At 47.7% G+C, this 26,622-nt stretch overlaps 1 protein-coding gene across 7 annotated transcripts in view; it reads left to right on the top strand.

Moving 5' to 3' along the window:
* The window catches only part of LOC119178697 (fat-like cadherin-related tumor suppressor homolog), an 812,220-nt gene that overhangs the window by 241,538 nt on the left and 544,060 nt on the right, over positions 1 to 26,622 (top strand). For all 7 annotated transcript variants that reach the window (XR_012888480.1, XM_075882464.1, XM_075882456.1 and 4 more), the window contains exon 14: positions 21,240 to 21,408. Coding sequence is in view for 6 of the 7 variants with exons in the window: in XM_075882464.1 (XP_075738579.1) it covers positions 21,240 to 21,408 (169 nt within the window). In the remaining variant the exon portion in view is untranslated. The remainder of the gene's footprint in view (positions 1 to 21,239; positions 21,409 to 26,622) is intronic.

Here is a 26,622-nt window from a genome sequence, read left to right as displayed (position 1 = left end):
CTGAGGGAGGGGAAACCCATTCCGCTGCCGGCAAAAGAGGAATTGGGAGCTGGTTTTCTCACAACTAGGCTTTCGCGCTGCCGTAAAATAGGAAAAGGGAGGCTGGGCGTGCGTGCTCCCCCACATCCTCCCCTCCATAAGAAGGCCCTTGAACGACAGAGACTGCAGTATGCAAATATTTTGTTTTTGATCATTGATGAAGGCTAGGACGGTGGGTCCCAATCCGTGCCCTCCTGTAGTTGGCCCTCTGCCGTAGGTTCAGTGAGTGCCCTTACTTGTTGCCACTGCATCCGAAGTATCCACCAGCACTGCTGCCGTGCCCACTCGCGTCTTGCCAGTCATCGCCACCGCTGTCACCTCCTCCGCTGTTACTGCCACTGCTGTCGCTTTTGCCGCCGTTACTGCCGCCCTGGATCCGGTGCCGGTATCACTCTGATCCGGATTGCGCCCCATTGACCCCCACCACTCAGGTTGGTGGCATCTGAGAGTAGCCAGTTGGTGACATGTCTCGTTCAGCACTGGCCCCAGGCTGCCCTCTCCAGCATGGTCTGGGCTGCTGCATCGGGTCACAGCTCCCCTGGTCTGGTGAGCTTGGGAGTCTCATGTTCGGCACGCAACGCCATGGCCTCGAGGTAGCAGAGGCCAAAGGGTGCTGGGAAAACCAATGGATCAGCTAGGCAGGCTTAGTGCTTGTGATAGCGGCTTTGAGTCGGCCGGCTCTCTTGGCTGGGCTGGCGGCTGGTCGCCCTGGCGCCTCTTCCGTAAAGGCCGGATGGTGAGGGAGGGCGATGGGGTAGTTGGAAGTGGCGTTGCTTGGTTGGGTGGGGCCCCGATGACGACATGGATGATGTTGGGGGTGAACCAGCAAGAGGAGCGGTTTCCTCTCCGAGCTGTTCCGGCGGCACCTCTTTCCCTTTCGACTCTCCATCTGCTTGGTGAAAGTCGACACAGAAAAAAGAACAGGTTAACAATCGCACATGTATTGCGCGAACCCTTGCGTCTCGCGTTGAACTTATCACACGCGGCCTGCCGTGGACAGTTGTCTCCTCCTGTTACGCAAGAAGTAACGCGGTTCTGGGCTTCTCACTTGATTCGTTCTGAATTAGTCGCAAGACTTGCCTCGTGCCGGACTGGAGCACGCAATAGTGCATCGGCCGTGGCATTGTTCTTATCCTAGGTAGCGAACGGTGAAGTCGTAACGCTGCAGCAGCAATGCCCAACGCGCCAGGCGGCCACTTGATTCGTTCAAGCGCCTCAACCACGTGAGCGCCATGGGGTCAGTGCCAATCACAAACGCAACTCCGTCTTTATAAAAGTCAAATTTACGGAGAGCAAAAACTATCGCCAGACGATGTTTCTCGGTCACAGAGTAGTTCCTTCGCGCTGGCGTGAACATACAGCTTGCGAACACAATCGGTCGGAGGGAGCCTCCATACTCCTGAAGCAGAATTGCTCGTCAGCTCAGGTCACTTGCATCTATGGGAATCACAAACTCCCTGTTCAAATCGGGTAGCTGCAGCTGAGTCGTGTTGGCCAGCAACTTCGTGAGGCGATGCAATGCGGCCTCCTGCTCTTGGCTCCAAGCCCAACGCTTGCCTTTCCTCAAGAGCTTCGTCAAAGGCGCCTGCACTGCCGCGCAGTCTGGAATGAATTGGCGATAAAAATTCACCATCCCCATAAAGCGCCTCACACCATCCCCAGAAAGCGCCTCAGCTCACGGTTATTATTCGGCGATGGATGGCCGACTATCGCTTCAAGCTTGCCCTTATCTGGCAAAATGGGACCGTCGTCAAGCGTGAATCCCAATAATGTTATTCGGGTCGCCGCTATCTGACCTTTGTTTGGGTTCAGAGTGATGCCCGCAGACCTCAGCCTATTCAGAATGTCTCTCAAGTGGCTCAAGTGCTCATCAAAAGTTTTCAAGTCAACCAATTTGCCTAGATATGCGAGTGCGTGCTGCCACTTTGCATCTCCCAAAACATGGTCCATTAGCCTCTGATACGTCGCGAGAGCGCCCACCAAACGGAAAGACATTCTCCTGAATTATAAAAGTTTCCTGTTGCACGTGAAAGCTGACTTCTCTTTATCCCGCTCGTCCATCTCAACCTGAAAATATCCACAGCTAGCATCGAGTGTGGTGAAGCACTTCGCCCCTCTTAGGTTGGATACTAGCGATGAAATGGAGGGAAGGGGGTATGCATCCTTCTTCATAACCTCATTCAGCCTGCGGTAGTCTACACAAAGGTCATACGTATCATCTTTCTTTGGAACTAGAACTATCGGAAAACCACATGGGCTGTTTGACCTCTCAACTATGCCTGTGTCGATGAGTTCGCCTATGGCGGCGTCAAGTGCTTTCCGCTTAGCCAAGCTGATCGGTCGGGGGTTGCATTTCCAAGGTCGTGCATCACCCACGTCAATTCTATGCTTGACCAGCGTAGTGTGGCCGAGACAGTCAGTAAACATCGCGTCATACTCGTACAACAGCGGTGACAGCTGCGCTCGTTCCCTTTCTAGTAGGCTCTGTGTCTCTACTAAAAACGGGTGCACTGCCTTTCCTGCAGCGCAACACATTGTTCCGGCCGTTCCGGCGGGGTGGTTACTTGCTTTCTGGCCTGCTTCCTTTCTCGCGTACTCGTGCCTCTCCCTGCAATTGGCATGCTTTTGTCAATACGGGGGTCTTCGAGAAAAGCTTTAGCGTTCCTCTGTCGCGCTCGCGGTAACCATCATTTGCAATGTCAATGACGGTACCCGATTTTGCGAGAAAGTCTCGAACCAGGATTAGAGACATTGACAGCCCAGGAAGATGCACGAAATGCTGTCGCCTCACGCGTCTATCCCAGCGGATCGCTAGGCTAGCCACACCGCTCGATTGTGCTGTGCCGGTAGCCAGGTGGAAAATGATGTTGCTTTGTCTCAAGCGGAAATTGTTTTCGCGGAGATGGTGCAACACGTCATTGCCGAACAAAAAAGTGCTTGCCCCAGTATCCAAAAGTGCTACGAACTTCTTTCGAGCTATTGTTAACTCGATTAGACTACGGTCTCACCTGCGCGACGTACTGATGGTGCAAGTGATTCGCACGCATCGGTGAAATTACTGATCGCCGCGCGGGATCTGATGTGGATTACCGGTGGCGCCATCCATTTCCCGAACCATGCGTTTGCTTCTGAACTGGTGTGCGGTCGCATTGAGGCGATGTACTCCTGCGCGCCGCACTTATAGCAAGGACCGCAAACACCACGCCGTCTCGATCGTAAGTCGCCTCGATCCGGTGGTCCTCGCTCTGAGTTGCGCCGCTCGTTAGGCCTTGTGTCGACCGCGTGTTACTGCCTTGGAATGTCACGCGCAGGGGTGGCGTGGGCCATACAGAGCGCGTGAGCTAGGGTTCAAAACGCGGTCTGACAGCTCCGAAACGCACGGTACCTGCTCACCAGGGAACGATGCTGATGCGTTACCCCTAAACGCTTCTGAACCTACCGCGCCGCCATTTCATGCATTGCGAGGCTCGGTTGACTGCCCTGCGGGCTGCGGGCGAAGGTGACCGATACAATCGCGCAGCAAGGATTTCCCCTTGTGTGCACTACGCCTCGGTGGCAAGCTCTTCTGCGTCTGCAAACTTGCATCCTCTGAAGTGTGCCGCAAAAGTCAGGTGCCCTTGACGTGTAATGCGCTCGAGTTTTTCCGCGTTAGTGGCGTGAAGGTTAGCGAGATGATACAGTTCGTCCGTTGCTTGTACATACTCCAGCAAGGATTTGTCTGGATGCTGGGTGCGTAGCTCCAATTCCCTCCGCAAACGCCACTCATAATTAGCCGGTAGGAATTCGCCGCGGAAGCTGTGCCGGAACTCTTCTTCTGTGTGGGCGCAATGTCCGATTAGTCAGAACCACTGGGCCACTTGCTCCCCGAGCGACACCGGGACCACACGCTTAAAAAGTTCTTTGTCAGAAAGCCCCGTCACCTGCTGATATTGGAGCAATTGGTCGAGATACTCATTGGCGCACTTGCAGTCGTGGTGACCTGTGTAGGTAGGTTTGTCTACATTGACACGTAGTCCCACAGTTGCACGGGGGCCTGCACTGTGTTCTGCAGGGCGCTTGCGAGGCTTTGCATAACTGACAGCGCATTGTGTAAAAGTACCGCGTTCGAGGGCAAACTGCTACCCGCGGACTCGCCTACAGTGCTGGAGTTACGACGCGTGTCGGAGCAACTTGTGGCGACGCCTCTCTGTTCGTGTCGCGAGATGCTGGAGCGCTACGCGTGACATTTTTTGTCCTAGGTGTAATCTCTGCTAACGTGGTCTCTGCACCATCCTGATTATGCCGCATGAAACGAACAAAATCTACACTGTCGGAAAGTCCTAACAGTGCGCCCGTGTTAGCCAAAGGATCGCCACTCTGCGACGCGACATCAGACAACATTGACAAATCTTGGAATTTTGACATGCCTGTTATCCTACGTGTGGGGGAGCGTCAATAGTTGCCTGCGCCCACAAACTAGCCACGTTGCTGAATTCGTTACGTTGGGCGCCAGATGTAGGGGGTCCGTCCTACGTACAGCTGACGCAGAAGCCTAACTAATGTTTCAGCCACACACAGTGGTACTGTGCACGATTAACGTCCCCTATCCGTAGCTCGTCTCACTGCAGCTACATGGGTTCAGGCGAATAATGCAACAGGCTAGGTCAACATAACGACACTTTATTGCTAGGCGTTAGCAATAGCACGCAAATGTCGCGAGGAGTGTAGACGCTTACTCCTTAGTCGTCGTCGTCCTTGGCTCGCAAGGGGGGGTGGGTGTTGCAAGTTTGACCTGCTTCTTCCAAGGCCGGCGTCAGAGCCCCCTGCAGATGTCCACACGGCAGTTTTGTCCACTCTCCCAGTTTCCTTCTCCTTGACGAGAATAATACCTTTTCTAGCTGAGGGAGGGGAAACCCGTTCCGCCGGCGGGAAAGGGGGAATCACAAGCGCCGGCTGTGGGGGTTTTCCCACAGCTATGCTTTCACGCCGTAAAAAAGAAAAAGGGAGGCTGGGCAGGCGTACTACCCTAGACGGCGCCGCGAAACATTTCATTGCCTACGCGAGTCGTTCTTTGAGTAAAGTGTAGAGCATTTACACTGTTACAGAGCAAGAATGTCTGGCAGCTGTCTTCGCTGTGCACAAGTTTCGCCCTCATATCTATGGCTGCCGATTTTCCATCGTCACAGATCACCATTCACTTTGTTGGCTCACTAGTCTACATATCCAATCGGTCGTCTTGCACAATGGACGCTGGTCCGTTGGCAAGAATGACTTCAATGTGTGCTCCAAGAGTGGCCGTCGTCATGCGGATGTTGACTGCTTATCGCGACTTCTCTTTCCCACAACTTAATGCGACGCCGACAATTTAGATGGCTGTCTAGCCGCTCTTGACTCACGGTTTCCAGATTTGGGGACATTTGGTACAGAACAACGTCAAGAGCTTTGTCTGGCTCCATTTTTCTCATCTGCCGTTGATAAGCCGCGTTAGTTCCCATTCGTCATACAGGATGACATGATCAATTTATCCATCCCATACCGCCTCCATGTGTTCCCTTTGAGGTCATCGGTATTGACTTGATGAGCCCGTTTCCTTGATCGATCACTGGAAACTGCTGGATTATAGTCTGCGTTGACCACCTCACTCGATATGCTGAAACCGCGGCGATCTCTGGTGCAAGAGCCGGTCTTGTTTCTGACTCCCTACTACGCAACGTCATCCTCCGGCATGCGTTCCCTCGTGCTATCATCAGTGACCGTGGCTGGCAGTTTGTAGCCGACGTCGTGGAAGAGTTGCTTCGCTGGTCTGCTTCCCTGTTTCATCACGCCACTTCTTAACATCCACAGACCAACAGTCTGAGCATTTCAACAGAATGCTGAATAACTTGCAGGCTATGTATGTTGACTCTAAGCATAAAAACTGGGACGCATTTCTGTCGTTTATGACCTACGCCTACAACACTGCTCTACAAAAGACCACCGGCTTTAGCCTGTCTTATCTTCTCTAACTCCAAGAGCCATGTTCTACTCTCGACACAATGCTCCCGTTTTCGGAGCAAGAAAGCCCATCTTTTGCAGGAGGCACGATTCATCGTGTGTCTCCAAACTCACAGCCCAAGACTGTTCAAAGGCTCACTACGACAAGCGATGTCGACATGAATTGTACCGCGAAGGAGATATGGTGTAGCTGTGGATTCCATATCGCAAGTGTGGCTTGTATCAAAAGTTCCTGGCCCACTATACAGGTTCCTTCATTGTTTTGTCGTGCCTTAGCGTCGTTACGTGCATGATATCACGCCTCACATGTTCTGGCCGTCACTCCAGATAAACTGACGTCGTACATGTTGCTCGGTTAAAGCCATACTACGCACGACACTAGCTCGCCTTGTGGGCACCGTCTGCAACGGGGGAAATGATACTAAACCTTCGTCGAAGTGGAAAAAAGGAGAAAGAAGTGACTGCATTCCTTGCTAGGTCTTGTTCTGCGAGCATCGATCATCCCGCCTGTACAAAAACATCTCTCACCGTAACCATATTATGTTTATGTAGATAGTTCTTCTCATAATGTCGATCCACAAACTGCAGTATTCACGCTCTTTACAGTAAACAAGTGGTAGCAGACGTGAGGCATGTGTGGAGCAGATGACAAAATCGATAGGCAAGCAGACCCATGAGCGCAGCCAAGCGCGTGTCCGTGTTGTTGGCAACGACGAACAAAGCCCCCTCCCGCAACTCTGCTCAAGGGCAGCGCCTCTCTTCTGCCTCTTTTCTCCATTAGTAGCGCCACCTGGCAGACGAACCACAAAGCATGAAGTGGCATTGCATGATGTGTTCCTTCCAGACAAGCAGAGTCAGAGCTCCTCTCTTACCCTACTGCGTGGCTACAAACAAGAAGGTTTAGAAGAATGTCGATCGTACTACCTGTTACAGTGAAAGTGCGAAATGCCGATACAGTATCACAGCAACGAAAGAAGGGGAAAACAGTGAGGCGGGTGCAGATGGATGACGCTTCCAAGCTGAACGCATCCAAGACTAGAAAATCGAGAAGCTCTCAGAAGAGACTGCACAATGAATGTTTGTTCAAAGAAAAACTGATTATCGACAATGCAAGTTCATCAAAGCCGACTTGTTTAAATTTACAAGCATGGCACAAGCATCGGAAGCATCGATGGAAGATGAGGTGCAAGAGGAGACCCGGAGGGCTCCACATAGCACGACTTGGAACTACTTGGAATACTGTGAAACAATTAGTGTGCACTTAGAACCATGCTGTGTGTTGCGTGACTGATTTAAACCGTGTCTTCTGTTTCTTTATTGATTCTTTTGATAAGCTCGAACTAGTCTGTGAAAACGTTGCAAATATTCTGCAACTCGCTTATTTGTGGACGTTCCAAATGCAGGAGACTTTCGATGCTGCCGATGGCTTTCATTACACTCTTTCGTACGTGGCTGCGCCTTTCGATCAGGGCCTTTATGATCCGGTCCAGTATCGGGAAACGTAAAAAAATCACCGGCCGGCCGCGTCACGAGGTGAAGTAGGCATCACTGTGCTATCCGTCACAAAGCATCGCATGATAGAGCTCCGGGCATCGTCGACATGGTCATGATCCATAATCTAGGTCACGAGCAGGGTTAGGCTTCATACATGAGATTCACCCAATGGCGCTTCAACGAAAGTCCTGCAGGCTGCACATGCGGTCGAGAAGTCATGTAAGTCCGCTCTGTCTCACCCTTATAGGCCCTTTCTTCTGGGTTTTGACACAAAAATATTGAAAAAACGACAAACTGCCGGGACATGGCGAAGCCCTTCATCAACCTCCTCTTTTCGAAAATTCTGATTTCATACTAATTATGATATGGGTGCTTGTCATGTACACAATATTGACAACTAGTGCCTTTTGCAAAGGGGTTGAACTGTAGTGTATCAGGAGTAATGGACACCTTTTATTGTTTATTATTGCATTCCCACTCATCAACCACTGTCCGCCAGCATTATGGTTTGAGATGTACTATGGTAAGCTGTTGGCAGGGTTCACACAGCCCCTTGAAATCCTTAAATATTCTTGATGTTGACCATATAAGTTCAAAAGCCCTTGAAACTCCTTGAATACCCGTGTAATACTTGAAAATGCCTTAGCATTTCTTCCATCAGAAGAAATGAATGACGTATCTCCGAGTCGCACTCACTTCAAAGGCTCTTTCGCTTATGAATGACTATGAAAACAAGCTGTGTTTACCAGAAGGCATCGGACAGGTTTGGTTCTAAACCGCATTGCCGTTAAATCTGGCAACTAATATCGATTGAGCAGTTGTGCTACGAAATAGACAAACAAGTATTGGTGGGCTACGGTCCCTAAATAGGGCTAGTCTGCTCTCTCCGCACCATCTCGAGCTAGCCCATGCTTGCGTCGTTAATGCATACACGGACAGGGCTGCGATTCATCGGAGTGAATGCCGGGCAGGCGAAATTCATCGTGTCTTTTCTTTTAGCACGGGCATGTAGTGGGTTTGTGTCTGTTCAAGCTTGTCCTCGAGATAGTCGATGATTGGGCGAAGTTCTGTGTCATCACGTTGTTTCTGAGCCAAGTAAGAGCTATGACAGCCATGAGGAAACTTTCATCGGCAATTTGGTCAGGAGTAATCGACTCGACCGGGGCACGTGATAGGCAGTCAGCATTGGTGTGCTTGCGTCCTGACGTGTAAACCACAGTAACGTCAAATTCTTGTAGGCGGATACTCCATTGAGCGAAGCGGTCTAAGGGGTCTTTCCAGGCTTGCAAGCCTGCACAAATGATGGTGGTCAGTAACTACTTTGAACAGTTGCCCATACAAATACGGTCGAAACTTGGCTATGGCCCACACGACAGCTAGGCATTCCTTTTCTGTGGTGGAATAGTTTTCTTCAGCCAATGATAACGTAGGACTAGCGTAAGCGATCACTCGCTCGATGCCTTCCTGCCATTGCGCAAGGACGGCTCCGAGGCCGACATTACTTGCATCAGTGTGCACTTCAGTGCCGACATTTTCGTTGAAATGACCTAAGATTGGAGGAGTCTCGAGGCGTTGTTGTAGCTCGAAAAAAGCTTCGTGTTGTTCTGGGACCCACACAAAAGCAACGTTGTCTCTCGTGAGTTGGTGTAAGGCTTCTACTATTTTTGAAAAGTTCAGAACGACGTGACGATAGTACGCACAAAGGCCTAGAAAACGGCGTACGCCGTGTTTGTTCGTTAGAGTTGGGAAGACAGCGACAGCCAGTGTTTTCTCGTGGTCTGAGTGAATTCTGTCTTTACTGACGACATGGCTGAGAAACTTGAGCTCCTCATAGCCAAAATGGCATTTTTTGGGCTTGATAGACAGGCCAGCTGTTTGGAGCACCTCAAGTACTGCAAGAATACGCTGAAAGTGCTGCTCGAAAGTCGCTGAAAAAATGACAAATGTCATCCATATAGACAAGACACGATTGTCACTTGAGACCGGGCAAAACTGTGTCCATCATTCATTGAAGTGTCGCGGGAGCAGAGCTGAGTCCAAAAGGGAGCACCTTGAATTTGAAAAGCCCGTCAGGAGCAATGAAGGCGGTCTTTTTTTGTTCATGCTCATCAACCTCAATTTGCCAATAACCACTGCGTGCATCCATGGATGATAAATGTCAGGTGTTTCAAAGGCGATCGAGTGAGTCGTCAATGCGAGGAAGCGCATAAATGTCTTTCTTTGTCACGATGTTCAGTTTGTGATAATCAAACTGGAAACGCAATGTGCCGTCTTTTTTTTTTCACCTACATAACTGGTGATGCTTATGGGCTTGTAGATGGCTGAATGATGTCGTCAGGAAGCATTTGTTGCACTTGGTAGTGAATGGTGTCTTTTTTTCTCTTCAAGAAACACTATAAGCATGTTGTTGAATAGGCCTTTCGTTGGCCTGTGTTATGATTTTGTGTTTCGTGACAAACGTGTGTTTGATTTTGAAAGTCGTGGCAAAACATTCACTGAAGGAAAGCAGGAGGGAGTGAATACTCTCTTGCTGTGAAGTCGATAGTGCGCAGTTCACATCAAGCTTAACCGGAGTCTGTTTGTTGTTGTGAGGACTGGAAGAGAGTTGCGCGAATAATAAGCCGCCTGTCGAGTCTCTGATTTATTCGAACTAAGCAATGACACAGTGCCTCATGAAGTGCTGGTATTCATCACTGAAATTTGTAGAATTTTTGCAGGCTCCTGTGTCAGTTCTACGAGCCCGCAGTGAGGCATACTTGACGAGACAAGAGCATGGACGCATTGCCTTCCACAACTCCAAGAGCCGTTCGGTTGATGTCGCTCAGCCTGTTAACCAGAACACTGGAATGGAATGGTACTGTCACTGAATCGTTCGATACACACAATGCCATCACACACGATTTGCAATACTGATAATGTGCGTTACGTGAAAACGTCACCAGCCACTCCCGGAGATTATAATAGCCCCATATTCTCGAAGGAAGTGTAATCCCAAGATGACTTGCCTGGAGCATTCCTGCAGTATGATGAAAGTCCCTATGAGGGTCGTAGTACCGATATGTACGCGGGCAGTGCACATCTCTACTGGCGTCACTAGATGACTACCCATGGTACAGAGATACGGACCATTCCGTGGCGTCATCACTTAACGGAGTAATCGGCGCCAGTATCCACGAGTGCGGTGGCCGAGTGATCGCCAACGGTTATAAAAATATCGGTGGAAACTGCTGCATTGCATTCAGAAAATTTCGTGACAGGGAAATCAGCGTTGTCAAATTGTCGTGGTGAAGGATGTTTGTCAGTTTGGTCAACAGCGACCCCACCCCCGGAGGCCGTTGGCCTCAGTTTTCCTGGCGTGGGCCAGGACTTGGGGACCTGTTTGGAACACCAGAAAACCTGGCGTATTGACTAGGTGAACAGAGGCGCCAAGGAGAAGGTGGGCGTGACCGGTGGCTTTGTGCACGAGGGAACAGCTGCTGCACTGCGAGGTATTGTTGAATCTCGCGAAGACACTCCCCGTTTCTGGGTCGGCGCGTTAGGGTGAAACCCCGAAGACCCATCCTGCCATACGCACACTAGCGGTACAGATGGCCCTCTTCCCCACAGTGGTAACAAAGGGGCCTGTTTTCAAAGGTGCGCCATATGTCAGATTTGTGGTTGTCTTCGTGTGGAACGTCATGCTGGAAAGTGCTCTCATACGTTTGCAGGAGCGAATTGACAAGGTGATGGTGAAAAAGTAGAGGGTGGCCGGCGTCCGGTAGAAGGTTGAGGACTTTTCAATGCTTCGGCATAAGACAGAGCAGGAGCTTTTGCACGAATTGGGACCAATGGATGGGTCACATTGCTGAGTTCATTGCAAATGATGTCACCCAGAATCGTCGCACTTGGGTGAGTAGAAGTGGGACGAGCGTTTTCGAGCTCCTCGCGGACCATGCTCCGCACAAGCTCGCGGAGTGCTGCTAAGTCCTGTCCACAGGTGAAAGGTGACACCCGGCGACAGAAGCTTGGCGGTCGTACTGCAGAGAGCGTTGCCGAAGTGCTCTTTTCATGGTAGTAGCTTCAGCGATGAACTTATCGACAGTAGTTGGGGGCTTAGGCTTCAGTCCACGAAAAAGTTTGACACCCCGTAGGAGGAGTCGAACTTTTTTTGTCTCATCCATCTTTGGGTCAGCGCGTTTGAACAAAGTTGACATGTCTTGGACAAACGCAGCTACGTTTTCATTTGGTTTCTGAATGTGGCTCTGCAGAGCCTGCTTGGCTTTCTCTTTCCTTTCAGGATTTCTGAATGCCTGGCATAGCTGTCGCTGAAATTCTTGCCAGTTCGTGATAGATGGCTCATGGTTCTCATAACAGGTGCGAGCATTGTCTTCAAGTGCGAAATAGACGCAGTGGAGTTTCTTGGTTTCATTCCATTCATTGGCGGCTGCGACCCGGTCGAAGTGGTCTAGCCAGTCATCCACATCCTCGAACACATCAGCATAAATGGCTTCGGGATGCGTACTGTTTAGAAAACGCTTGGAATGAATGTGAGTTGGTCCATGTCGCTCTCTTGCGTCTGACTTGCCGTTGTGGTGGTATTCTTGCCGAGCTCAAGGGACCAAATTAAGGAGGTAGTACTAGCAAGCGGCGCCTAAGGTGAAGTTCCAAGTTTTCCTCCAGAATTGTTCAAATGGTGGCAGAGGCTTGAAGCAGCTTGAGTTCAAACTAGGGAATTTGGATTGTAACCCAGCACTTCCACCAGTTTGTCACGGTAATAAATCGAGTAGAAATAATAACAGTGCGGAAAACAGCGGAACAGTTCTGACCGAGCAGCGCGAGTTCATCCTCTAGCCACGCAACAGCCACAAACCCACTACATGCCCGTGCCATTATTGTGCTCTCGTGGATCACTCATTTCTGTTCTCTCTGTGCTGGCAGGGCACGGTCTGAGTCATGACTGGCAAAAAGAAGAGATGTGCCTTGTGTCTCGCCTCAGTCCACTTTTTGTTCGGCATGGTCTTGTAGCGCAGTGCACCGAGCGGCTGGCGACAGGATTGCTCCCCGTGCCACAACGACACCTTCGCTGGGCACACTAGGGAGTAGTATTTTTGTCCGTCGAGATCAATGTGCCATTTCTTCCAGCACATTGTAATTGTATATTTGCCTTAGAAAGATGCCAGGTGGATAGTGCAGCTTAATGCAACTAGAACCAAGCAATCTTTGTCCAGCCAAATGCGCAATGTGTTGGAAGATGATTGGCATTGTAACGATGCAGTAATTTGGCTAGATGAGCCATTAAAAAGTCGCGAAGCACCAATTTAAAGCGGCAGCAGGTGAGGACTGCTCATCCGTCTCAAGTTTTATGCAAGCGGCAAACCTGGTGTCCGAGGTGGCTTGTCGGTGTGAAAGCATGACAACCACCTCTCAAACTGCGACACTTAATGCAGGCTGCAGAAAGCACAATTCTGTGATCGAAGCAGAAATATAGTGGTCGATGAAAGTTGCGCCGTCGCACTACTTCTACTCCTCTAGTGCGTTCATATCAATGTACCGTATTTACTTGTGCAATCCTCGCACTAGCATCATTCTCACACACTCCACATTGCCCAACGAAAATATGATTTTTTTTCGTGAGTAATTATCACATCCCAGAATATTGCAGCAGTAATGTCACCTGCTCTTTCCAACCAATGACGAGAGTGCACAACAGCCTGGTGCCACTTTTTAAGCATTATGCAAACTATCAATTCACAAAGCCCCAATCCAAGCCAAAGTGGCAAGTACGCGTTGCAGCGTGCACATATGTTGGGTTCGTTCTGTGGTTACGTTGTAAGGCGATATGGAAGCTACATGGCTGCTTTCAAGTTGAAACTGATTGACCATTCACTAACAGAAATAGGGCCACCAGTAAGCGCTTTGGTGTCGACAAGTTTTGTGTTTGCTACTGGCGATGGCAGCACTGGCAGCTGAAAGCCACCAAGACACGCTGGGCCTTTCATGGGCCTAAGACCAGAATGGATGGTACAGTCAAACCCCTTTATAATAGACACTGATATAAGAGGCAAATGGGTCTAAGAGACCACCAGTGTGCCCACAGTAAAATACAGGGGAATAAAAGAATGCATACGTGGTACCTTGCTTATAAGAGGCATCTTTTATAAAAGACAACAATCGCTGTCCAGAGCATGTCTATTATAAAGGGGTTTAACTGTAATATTTTATTTTATCAGAAAGTAGCTACGGAAATTTCATGTTAGATAGCCATCAACCCAAGATTGACGTTGCCTTTTGCAGGCTCCCGTTGTGTGAGGAACACTAACGCTATGCCTGCAACGCTCACAAGCTTTGCAAAGTGTCTCAAATGAATCTTGCCTTGCATTGAGCCTGTGGTTTTATTGTTAGGATAAGTCTTAATTAATGTACTTCTCAAAGCTTGTTGTTAGTTGCTAGCATGAAAATGCTGTGTGTCTCCTCGCTCTGTACATTTTCGCAGAACATTTTTCTCGCGTAATTCTCGCAGTCACCAAATTTTCATTGGTTTTCGAAAAAAAAAAAAAGTGCGAGGAATATGCGAGTAGAAACGATATTTCAAGAGATGTTTTCAGACAATGAAACTGTGCAGTGCTTATGGTGACCCCGCTACTCACCGTAGCGGATGATCACCGCGGGTTCACGCTTAGCGAGCCACAATGCCGCGACTCCGTCACCTACTCGCGTGTAGCGCACCGCTCCGCATGCTCAACTAATCAGGCGTTCAGCGTGGCGCGGAAAAACAGACAGTGTCCCAATACAAAAAATACACAACACTTTATTGCCCTTGGCGGCACCGCGAACAACAATACAACGTCCGCTCCCGGGACGCGGGGAGCAAAGGCACCCGCACACGGACATTCACGATAAAGGGAAGAGCGCGAGCACGTCGCAGCTGGAAATGGCGAGCTTTGACACGCCGGTCGGGGAAAAGTCCCTCGTGGCTATGCTGCGCACTCTCACGATAGCCACTGTGCCTGGTCGCGAGTGTTAGTGCAAACCTCGTGCGCGTAGGCCTACGGCAAGTGCGGCTCGGTTTGGTACGACCATTTCAAGCACTAGGCACCGCTGTGGGCTTAGCGTATGCTACCGAAACTAGCACTCAAGTAAACACGCCTGTCGAAGTGCAAAGGCCACCCCAGGCAGGCTGCAGTCCGGCTATTCCCAAAGGGACGCGGACGAAGGAAACACGTGCTTACCCGGCGCCGACCACGGAAAAGAGAGAGCTCCTTTGGCGCACGTAACCCGTGCTGCACCCACACGTGGCGCCATCTATCGCCATGCGCCGTTACCAGAGCAGAAAAAGCAAAAGGATGTGGCCGTGCGGCAGAATGCCCGCGAAATGGTCGCGGGTGCGCCTCAGATCCTCACATGCTTCACCGGTTCTGAGAAAAAATCAGAAATACGTAGCGTGCCACAGCCTGAGCCCATTTTTCACTTCACAGGTACGATAAATGATGGAAAAGTCTTAGCATTTCGTAACACTTTCTTACAAAACCTCGAATAAACTTCTCCAAAAGAAACAACTTGACTTTCGCGTTAAATGATGGAACAACTGTATGGTGACAATCAGCTGTCTCACTTTGACCTTTTTGGGTCATAGCGCAGCAGACAACCTCTTGCAAAAGTTGACAGAAACACTCGCATCCTTTCATGTGACTAAGATTGTGCAGCTCTTGATGGAGCGCCCTAATGTCAACTGGAGCTTAAATTTGTTCTTAACATTTTAATTGACAACAAGCTTCTTTCTGAGCGCAAGAGAGATATTATGTGTGCACATTACATTCACTTCTGCCAAGGAAAACCGCATAAGTTGCACAACTATGAAAGAGACCGTGAATGCCTTCATGTTCTCTTCATGCACCTTATGAAGCATCACCCTTGTTCTCAATTTTACGGTAAGGGCTGAACGTCCTTCTCCTGCTAAGTCATGGACAGGCTTCAGTAGAACGAGGTTTCACTTTGAACTTGCAGATCACAGTTGGAAATGTGGCAGAGCTTTCATACATCTCTCAGTGAGTCATCTGCGAGGCTATTAAAACCCAGGGTAGACTGCGTAACGCTCAACTGTCAATATAGGGAATTTCATCAGTTTTCGAAGCCAAGCACAAGTATGTGCTACAGAAGCAAGTTGTGGCACAGCAGGTAACCTTGAAAAGAAAAGAACTCGAGCTAGAGCTACAGAGCATGCAAAAGATGAAGACAAGGCTAAAAAAACTCGGAAGTGCTTGCTGGAGTCAGTCGATAGTTTTTGGGAGATACCAATGCAAAAATTGACATGATTTATTTTGTCAAACCCAACATTTTTCATTGAATAGCTAAAAAAAGAAAAGGTGGAGATGCTGCTCTTTAAAAATAAATTAGTTCTAAAGAAGAGCTCCTGTTAAGTTATGTGTGAGAATAAAATTATGTTAGTAGTATTTGAATTTTTTGTTTCTGCATCCTTGAAGTTCTTGATAAGTTCTTGAATTTTGAGCCAAATATTGTGTGTGAGCCCTGTGTAGAGTGTAGCGTAGACAATGTGAGGCATCATGGACATTCAGCGAGCAAGGAACATGCCGTATGTTCTGATGTATAGTATGTTTTTTTTTTCCACTATTCTCGCTGGTGTGTCGTGGATCGGTGCTTATTGTATACAAAAAAAGTAATGCGATTCTGCAAGACCAGTATGTCGATATTTTAATCAAGAGAACAATGAAACGAGTGCAATAGCATTTGTAAAAAGGTATACAGTGGATTCCATATAAACGAAACTCGCTTAAACGAAAATGCCTCATTAACGGAACTAAACAGGCCCATATGGCTGGATTTTTGTGTTTTGCACAGTAAAATTCATTGGTTAATCGAAACAGTGCTTATTGGTCACCTACAAGTAAACGACACAAATTCTAAACACAGCTTAGACTCGCTCATGCCAAAAGTAGTCTTGCAACCATGGCAACACCTTTAGATCGAGACAAACCAATCCAGTTGCCATTCTCGCTTGTGGCTGTGGGAACCAAGGAGGTTCTATAGAACTTCTGCAGTGGCAGTCCCGGCCCCCGCCAACGTGAGCAAGTGAAGCCGGCGGTGGCCATATTGCTAGAGGAAAAACAGGGCGGAACTGCCATAGACCGCAATGAAATATGTGCGTTGTGGGCGTCCGTCTGCAGTTCCAGGATAAAAAAAAATGAGATGGAAACCACATTTAGCTTACACATACGAATAAATGACTCTTCTTGTTTATAAAAAAAATTATTTCATGCACCCATTGTCAGCTGCATGCTTTCAGATCAATCTGTTGTTGAGGAATGCTTCGCGTATCGAGCTTGCTGGCGCGCTATTGTGGTACAAAATGGTTGCAGTATAATTGTGTGTTTTAGGAAATGTGCCTGCAGATACTCGAGATCAAGGGGAACGCGACATTTGCTTGTCTCTTTCACATATGTGCTTGTGCGTGTGTTGGCAGATTACCAGAGAATATATATAAAGAAGATGAAGTAATTAAAGCTAAAGTTAGAAAAGAGAAGTAATTAAGTAAACTTGGAGTCACCAGTAATTTTTCTAGAACTATTGAACTCTAATCATTTTACAGGCAGAACCGAAACCGAAGCACCGATGTCGCCTGATACCGACAAACTCCTGGAGAAGTACCCCAAATGAACCGTTTAAAAGTACTATTGCAGTGGTGTTAGTTCTGCATAATATTTATAGACTGTTGTTGGCAACATGTGCTGTCATGGAAAGCGCAGCCTTCGGAGCCTAGAAACGAGGCAGCTCGATGTTTGATACAACGCCACTCACTCAGTTTGGCAGCTTCGTCTATCGGCGTTTTGGTTTCGTCGGCAAGATAGAATGGATTTTAAAGGCGTCGCATCTTGTTTTAGACGCAATTGCTTATTATTGTGACTAAATTCTATTGAAGCTACGTCAAGGAGGTAGAAACTAACAGGTTTTTGCAGATGCGCTCGGAAAGCAAAAAAAATAGAAGGTGCTCTGTCAGGCTGCAGTCTGGTTGTCTGCCCCGTTCTGTCGAAGCAGCATTCTTCGAAGTGAATGGAGCAGAGGGGGTCACCTTCACCTCGGTAGCCCTCGAACTATTTTTTCGAACAGCATGTTACCAGGCAGAATGCAGCGCACCGCCTTTCGGAAACCTGTAACACGGATAATTACGGCATGGAATTATTCTCTACATTTGCGAATTTCTGGATAAAGATGCAACAAATTCGATATTCACTCGCCAAAAGAATATGCATACTGAATATGCACCGACTGGCAGCAGGAGCGGTTTAAGGAAATTTTGATGAGCTTTGAGCCACGAGACGTCTTCACCGTCGAGGAGATGGGTCCCTTTAAAGGCGAAGCCTGTAGGGGAGGAAAACGCAGTAAAGATCGCATCACTGTGCTGGTGGGTGCAAACATGGCAGGAGATAAGAAATTGAAGCTGTTGGTAATAGGGGAATAAAGGCACCCACGTTGTTTCAAAGGTGTTCGACACCTTCCCGTTACGTACCATGGGAACGGAAAAGCGTGGATGACCATGGCCATTTTCGAAAACTGAATTCGGGAGGAAGACGCAAGATTTACGAGGCAAGGCAGGAAGGTTGTCTTCATTGTGGATAATTGCCCTGCCCACGGTCAGGTTAAATTACTCCAAGCCATCACTGTGGAGTCACTGTGGAGTCATTGGCGTTGCCAGCCAATGCAACGGCAGTGATCTAGCCAGTGGATCAACGGGTTATTCAAAACATTAAAGTTCATTACCGCAGACAATAGCTCCATCAAATGCTACACAGAGCAGGCAGCGGGAAGTGCTACAGCATAGATTTATTGGCATCCATCCACATTTTGGCTTGTGTCTGGGAGCAAGAGAAGGCAACAACAATACACAGATGCTTTCACCATGCTGGCTTTCAAGCGCAAGAAAGCAGTACCTGATGCTGACATTGAGACAGTGTTCAGTCAAGTCGTGCCCTCTGCCCCTTTTACGCTGCAGGACTACGAATCAATCGATGAAAATGTTTGTACCTGTCGTTAATAGGCTGTCGAGGAAATAATGGCCGAAGTGCAAGATGAGGATCAACCTTTCAGCGATAAATGTGATGACAATACTGCCAGTGCAGTGGTGTCACCAGACCGATCAGCTAAAGAGGCCGATCAACTATTGTAGCGCTATTTTGAGCATGAGGCTTGTCCAATATTTCTAGCTAGTTTGTCAGGCATGGGTGCGTACCTTGTGAAAAAAAAACAATTCAAGCTTGCCAAACAAACCAATCTTCAGTCATTTTTTTTTCTTCTACTCATTCTCATGAGTAAGGTGGGGTTTGTGCAATTTCAATAAAAGTCTTGGTTCACTAAATAAGTGTACTTTGCTTAAATGAAACTTCTGATAAATGGAACAGTTTTATGGATCCCCTTCGAGTTCTGTTTAAGAGGAGTCGACTGTAATCTTTTTATAATAATGAACTAGTTGTGCTTTGGATGTGAGCTACTTGCTCTTCAAGCTTTGTGGCGATTATGGAGATTACAGCTGCAATAAATGCCACCATCGTCACTCAAACGATTGTATTGTTCCAATAGCTTTTTTCAAACCAATGGAACCGAAGAAATAAATAAATGAAGGGCATCACAGTGTTTTATTGTAACAATGTAGCACCTGCGGTAACCATTGCAGGAATGTATGTTATGGATGATTGCTTGATGGGCTGGTTAGTTCATTTTATAATTTGTAACAGTGCATAAAACTAGACAAGACAGCACGGACAGAGAGCAAAGAGCAGTCGCTGCAGCACTTTTTATGCAGCATTTTTTTCTCTTTGTCTGTTCAGTCTTTTCTAGTTTTATGCGCTGTTATATATGTTCACTTTATCATCATCCTCAGTTTCGATGTGGGAGAAATTGCTTCAGTCCTGCAGTAGTCGCAGCTTCTGGTCGCCATTTAGGTTTTGAATGTATGTGTGTTCGTGTTAACCGTGTGGTGCAATTGTTGTTTATGTGTTCCTGCCAAACCTCATAATGTCGTACAAAAACATCAACAATGTGCTCCGAGGTGCTTTCAAGGCCTGCGTGTAAAAGAGTTACTCAGAGGCTGGCAACCCTGCTATACTGCCAACCGAGACTTTTGACAGTGTGCCTGAGAATGTGGCTTTGAATTTACACTCGCGCCTCATTATAATGAAGTTAAAGGGAAGCCACAATTATTTGGTTATATCTGTTATTTCGTTATATCGACTATAACAGTTTGTGGCAATGTATGCTCAGATGAGCACACACCTATAAGCATGCAAAAAAGGAAACCACCGTGCCGTCTGATGTACCGCTACGCGACCACGCGTGCGATGGAAAATAAACAGTCGAACTGCATTAGTTCAAACACGTTTCATTCGAACTTCCGATCCATTCGAACTCATGCTGAGGTCTTGTTAAAATTATCTGTATTTCAAAGGGTGAAAACGCCCTGTAATTCGAACAGGCGAGCACTTGCGATGATTAATTCGAACATACCGTGTTCCGAAAATGCTCTCAGCACCATGCCCAATCTCGCGGCGGCACCTCTCAACGCTGCGCGCAAAGGAAAAGAAAAAAAGGAAAGACTGGAGCGCATTGTTTGCTCTCTCTCTAATACAGATCTGCGACGTGCCTGTGCCACGCTTCTCCCTGTTCTATCTCTGCACGTAGAGAGCCTTCTCCTTTCAAAACCGCACGTGGAGAGAGAGGAAAAAAAATAAAATAAAAAAAAGCTGCGGCGGAGAGTCCTCCTTTCTCGGTGCAGTAGGTATCAGTGGAGACGCAGTCGTTGCCGTCATATTTAAGGCGCATAAGTGAGAGGGAAATTGCTTTGCACCGCAGCACTGCTTTTCGGTCATGTGACCTGCTGAACGCTCCCTCAATCCGCTCCACTGGCTGTGTAAAAAGGACGGCTCTCTCGACTGCACGTAGCGTGGCTGTAAGGTCGGCGCGGTAGTTTGAAAGAGCCGTGCCGAATGAGCATCAAACTCTGCAGAAAAAGATATACCTAACACACTACGGTCTGTTTTTTATTTTTGATAGGCTGTTTGATTGAATAATTTAGTTCGTTCTATCTATTTACCGGTCAATTTTACTTTGTTACAACGAAATTTAAAATGCATGGTTCTCAATGAAGCTCTCAAGGGGAATTTCATTTACTTTGTTATATCCATTCTTTCGTTATATCCCGCTACGTTATAACGAGGTTCGAGTGTAGTAGAATAAATATTGGCTTTCTGAACCTCAGGACAGCATTATTTACAAGTTTTATGTTGCTGCTTGCAGAGGACGACAGTGCATTTTGCCATGAACAAACTCTGCATGCGTCGTTCCGTTAATAGGGTTAAAAATAGGTTCACCCAATATATCCCGCAAAAGTAGTAAAATGTAGGGTGTGTGTTTTATACAAATGAGCCGCTTATACACGAGAAATATAGTAATGCACTACGATATTTGATCTGAAGTTGACACACGAGATTATCTTGTTTATTACAATGGGATCCACAGATGCCTAATATGCAGTAACCCTTTTCTTACTTGATTTATTTTGTTTAGAGCCAGAGAAATTCACTGTTAAATGTGCCACTTCCTGAAACGGAAAATTATATTTTGTGTTACAGTGAAAAAAAAAAATTTTTGTATTCAGAAGACGCAGTGATGCTAACACTGAGCTTCTACATAAACTGATTGTTTAAACGGTAAATTGTAACAAGCTGTAATTGATATTTGCTTCTCAGGTGAAGGCCATAGACCTTGACGAAGGCCCCAACGGGCAGGTTGTGTATTCCCTGCATGAGGGAGATGGCCACCTGTTTTGTGTTGATCAAGACTCGGGAGAGATTCGGCTGATGCGCAGCCCTGGCCGCCCAGACGAGTACGCCCTGGTGCTGGTGGCTCGAGACCAGGGTGAGCTTCATATGACAAGCATGAACTTTTATGCATGGTACCTTTCTTTTTAATTTAGCATGCAAGGCACTGAAAATTTAGTGTCAGCACTGGGCAGCAAAACGAAGGAATTTCACTGAAACCGGGCAATACATTTTTGTTGAACCTAAGAACCATATTTACATGGTACATCACCTTTGCCTCAGTGGCAGTACACCACAGAAAGCACACAGAGAGTGGCATATTCGCCATAGCACAAATAAAAACGCTAATGCAGAAGTACGAAAAAGGCCACAGGACAAATTTATGAACTGACATAATCTTGTGCAGTCTGCGAAAAGTTGTGCTCTCGGAGCACACAAAGGCAGCAGCTGTGGTTGGGGAAACCAAACTACATAACAATGAGGTACCACGAATGCAGTGTCACGAATGGTCAACTCACCACAAGAGATCTATTGTATAAACAGGACTATAGGTCGAGTGGGAATATAGGTCGACCCCCCCAAGTTCAGGTTACCGAAAAAAAAGGAAAACAAACCGAATGTGCCGAACCACATTTTTTTTTTAATTGGGCACACCGCACCCGGATCGTCAGAGCTCTCCTCAACCACTATCGCAACTGCTCCTATTCGTCCGACGAAGATGAGAGTTTGTCGCTGGCTCTCTCCCACAATGCATCATCTTCAATGCCATCCAGCGAGTTGCTCATGCAACATTTCTTGAAAGCATTTTCCACCATGGAATATGGCAAGGAACGCCAGGCGGAAAGCACCCAGCTACAAACATTTGCAAGCGGAGGCCTCTGTAGGCAGCCCGTCGGTGTCTTGGGGTTGTTGCCGGACATCCACTCTTGGTATTCCAGCCTCACTCGGTCCTTGAACGGCTTGTTTAGCACAATGTTGAGGGGCTGGAGGGTGGACGTCATACCACCTGGTATCACGGCGAGGTCCATTTTCCCATCGCCGAGTGCGCGTTTCACTGTGTTGGTCAAGTGGCCACGAAACGCATCCAACACCATCATGCTGCGAAGACGCAGCAGTGCTCTTGGCCGACGGTTCCACACCACTTTTATCCATTCGAGCATGATGGCCTCGTCCATGTATTCCTTTTTGTTGACGCGAACGACAATACTGGGTGGGAACACTTCCTTCGCCATTGTCTTGCGTTTGAAAATGATGAAAGGCGGAAGCTTTCTATCATCTGCCATGCATGCCAGTATGACGGTGAAGCGCGAGTGCTCGTTGCCCGCGGACAACAGCTTCACATTTTTGCCGCCGCGCTGCATGCTCGTGGTCGACAAAGGCATGTCAAACCACACGGCGGTCTCAACAGCGTAGCCAATCTGCCTCATCATGTAGTCGTTCTGCTCCCGAAGCTGGTTCACGAAGCGCTGAAAGTTTATAAGCTTGTCCTCGAACTCCTCCGGCAACTTCTGACAGATGGATGTGCGCCACTGGAAAGAAAATCTTTTGCGTCTCATGAATCGACGCACCCAAGAGTTTGGTGCACGAAACTTTTTTCTCGTGAGCCCAACTTCTCGAGCGAGTTCCACGGCTTTCTTGTGAATGGTATCAATGGTCCCTGGCAGTGAGCGCACACAAACTTCCCGCACAAAGTCCGCTAGCTTATCCTCTAGCTGCGGATGAATGGCATTTCATCCACGAAATGACATTTTTCGAGAATTGCTTCCCTCCAATAACGCACACTTTCTTCCGATACACCAAAGCGGCACTGAGCAGCCATATTCCCGTTTGTTTCTGCGAACTCAACAACATCTAGTTAAAACGCAGCTGAGTTCTGCCTCCTCGTACCCCTATCCATATTCAGTGAACAAAAAAAAAAAAGACCACTAAAAATGCAGCGTAATGTCAAGCGGAGCGAAAACTCAGAACAGATCGGAAGCAAATCACTAACACAAAGAAAACAGATGGAGAGAAAAAAAACAAAAACAGCCTGCGATTGGATTTGGATGCGAATATGGCCACGTCCGGCTTCTCAGGCACATGCAAGCCACATGTTGCCAGACAGCGGCGCACTTTCGGCTAGACATTGCTATATAAGACGAGCTTATTATTTTATTGAAAATATCTCGACTTATATTCCGGTTTATACCGTACGTGAGATGACTTACAGTTTCGTCGCCATGACCACACCGTGGGAGTTTTCCATTCACGCAAGCCACCAAACTCCCAAGAGTATTCCTAATGTTTTCTGTGCGGCCACCTAGCCTTGCCGCCAGGCGACGCTGCTGGTGCTATCGCACTAACCATAAGGATGATCCTGCGCGTGCACTGCACCACCTCCAGCTCATCAGCTGTTAAGCATAAATGCAGCTTACCTGCAAGATGCACACACACCCTGAGGTACGAATCACCTTACAGGGTAATAGCACCCCCATATCTCCCCAACCTACATTCAAAACATATGCCAAGGAAAAAAAACTGCTGCACAAGCTTTGTGTGTGAAAAAAAATTGGCCCTTAAACAAGAATATCCACGCACCACAATGCTGATAATAAACACCGCTGCACTGGCTCAACGACTTGACCTCAGTTCTAAACCCATAACGGCAACGTGACCGTCAAGGTGAAAAATCATTACTCGCACCAGATCGTCTTTTGGTTGCAAGCAGCATGCACGAGGCAGCCGTTGTGCAGGCAGCTGCGCAGGTTCCAGGCACATCTATCATTTAAGATGTCTCTACCGCATTCTTAGCCAGTGGTGAAGACTATGGGCAGACAACAGCCAGCCATGGGTTACATCACTCCCACACTCGTAACATACTCGACAGAATCTTTCATCATCATGGTCAGTTCGGCTAGCAAATACATCGGGGGTGATGCAGACGCTCAGCTCAAATAGCAAAAAGGTCGCTTTCTTCGTTATTTGAAAAAAAAAAAAAAAAGCCAGGCATGTGTGGTTGGCGCAGCACAGTCACTGTGAAAGCTAGAAGAGCGCCTTTCAGAGCTTTTTCAAAACACTCATGGGGTATCTACTGCAAGTACACTTGCTTGGTACCCACTAGGGCATTAATAATAAACTTTTGGGTAGTAGGCCGGCATTCGCTATGATAATTTTCGTCATTCTTTTGAAAAGCTTGGTATTCGCTAAGCACGTGCTAGGAGTTTTGTGGCACTTGTCCATGCACTGGCAGACGAAGATGAAGGCTTATGGCTTAAGTTGGTAGGCACCACAGTCAATTAGGAAAACAAGAACAAGCTTTTTTAATGGATTGGAGTATTTAACGGTTCATTCCTTACGCTAATCGCATTGTGCTCAACTGGTTGTTGTTTCGCTGTTGTAAAACGCTTTATAAGTCATAATAACACGATTGCTTTCCCGACATCAAGCCTGCCTAAGGCAAGTTTGACAAGTCACAAGCACCGGAGTAGCTCAGTGGTAGAAAACTGAGCTCACACCCAGTGGACCCGGGTTCGAGCCCCACTATGCCATTGGTGCTAGGTCATGCCTGCCTAAGGCAAGTTTGACCACAAGTTACAAGCACCAGCGAAACTCAGTGGTAGAATATTGGGCTGGCACCCAGCGGACCCAGGTTCCAGCCCCACTGCGTCATTGGTGCAAGGTTCTTTTCTAATTTAGCGCGATGTGGTTACGGACACCGGGGGCGGCGGCGGTGGACAACATGCAACTGCACGTGACCCGAGTTGTGGTCTCATAACAGCTTTTGCTGTAAAAGAAATAAGGGAAGCAAAGTGCCACACCTCAATGCCATGATCTAACGAGGTGTGTCTCACATGCGCCAGGTGGCTCTGCAGGGTCTTAGGCCTAACAAGACGTTTGAGAACAACTGGCACGCACCCAGCATAAGTGCAGAAAAGGGAACTGTGATGAGACATCAGCTATGTAAGGTGGCCCCACTTGCTTGCCGCACACAACAGCTTACCGAGCGATTGGCGCCCACCGTCCCTGACGGTGTCACAATGCCTAACTCCCTTAGCCAATGAGATTGAAGAAGCTATTTGCCGAAAACTCGGACCACGTACGATATTTCTGTACTCACTTGCTTCGGGCATGGACTGCAATGCACATGCTCTAAACTTTGCTCTCCCCAGAATGCTGACCACGTGGCACTTGTACCAACAGCTCAACGACGTTCTTAAAAAAAAAAATGTTTTGCAACAGAAATAGTTTCAACACGCTGACAAGGACGAGTTCGATTATGCCACAGCGATCGATCTCTTCGCTCTCAAGAAAGCACCCCACAAACACTAGCGATGCAAGTTTTCCTTAGGCCTACTGTAAAACGGCTAAAAAGAAAAAAGTTCCGGACCACGAGAATTGTCGTACGATGCTCTAAGAGCCCCACATTTGATGTGGGAGTCCTATCAAGGTCGTTACCGCCTCATGGTTCAAGAATCTTGTGCGAAGCCGCATCTAAGTTTAACAGCTGTTGAGTGAGAGATGGCATTGTGCTCACGTGGGATCGTCATCATTATGGTTAGCGCTGAGGCTAGGTGGTCACACACACAAAAAAAAATATGGAGATGGACTTTTTGCGCAGAGATCCGTGGTCAACGACACTATAGTTTGTTTCGTGGTGATTTCTCATGGTGAGTCGAAAGTTGTGTGTCTTCGCGTTTTTTTTGTGTTTATTAAATCGATTGAATGTATTTGAAAACAGTTAAACCTGGATGTAATGAAACTGACAAATTCTCAGAAAAAATCGCTGTAAAGAGGATTTCGTTATATGCAGGTTTGATATAAAAATACAGAAAATAAACACGCAAACTAAACAAAATAGGGATTGATGACAGAGCTAACCCAAAACACTTACTTTACAGTAAAGAACTGCATTGTTATTGTATTAGAAATTATATGGGCTCTATCGACAGATTTTTGGCATCGCCGCCATGTTCCGTAACAAGTCCAAATTGATAACATGCCCCTGCGCATCATGCTGCACCAGGGCCTGCGAGTTATGATAAGAGGCCAGTACCGGCTGGATACCGAAATGGGACCTATGCAGAAGACTTGAAGTATGCTGATTCTTCTTCTCACTGTTAATTCAGGCACCTCCTTTTTAGTTTTATTCAGTTGGCGCAGCCGCTCCGTTACTGCGATGATACATGTACGTCACCACCTTTCGTTTACTCTGGTCGCGTCTTTCATAATCATATGGTGGTTTTGGGGCGTTAAACCCCACAAATCAATCAATCATCGTTTACTCTGGTCCTGCACATTTTTCAGAGCAACCAGCATATTACCTCAATGACAG

This window comes from Rhipicephalus microplus, chromosome 2 (assembly GCF_043290135.1).
Source record: "Rhipicephalus microplus isolate Deutch F79 chromosome 2, USDA_Rmic, whole genome shotgun sequence".
NCBI lineage: Eukaryota > Metazoa > Arthropoda > Arachnida > Ixodida > Ixodidae > Rhipicephalus > Rhipicephalus microplus.
The sequence above is the reverse complement of the archived record's forward strand: the minus strand, read 5'-3'. Positions and strand labels throughout refer to the sequence as shown.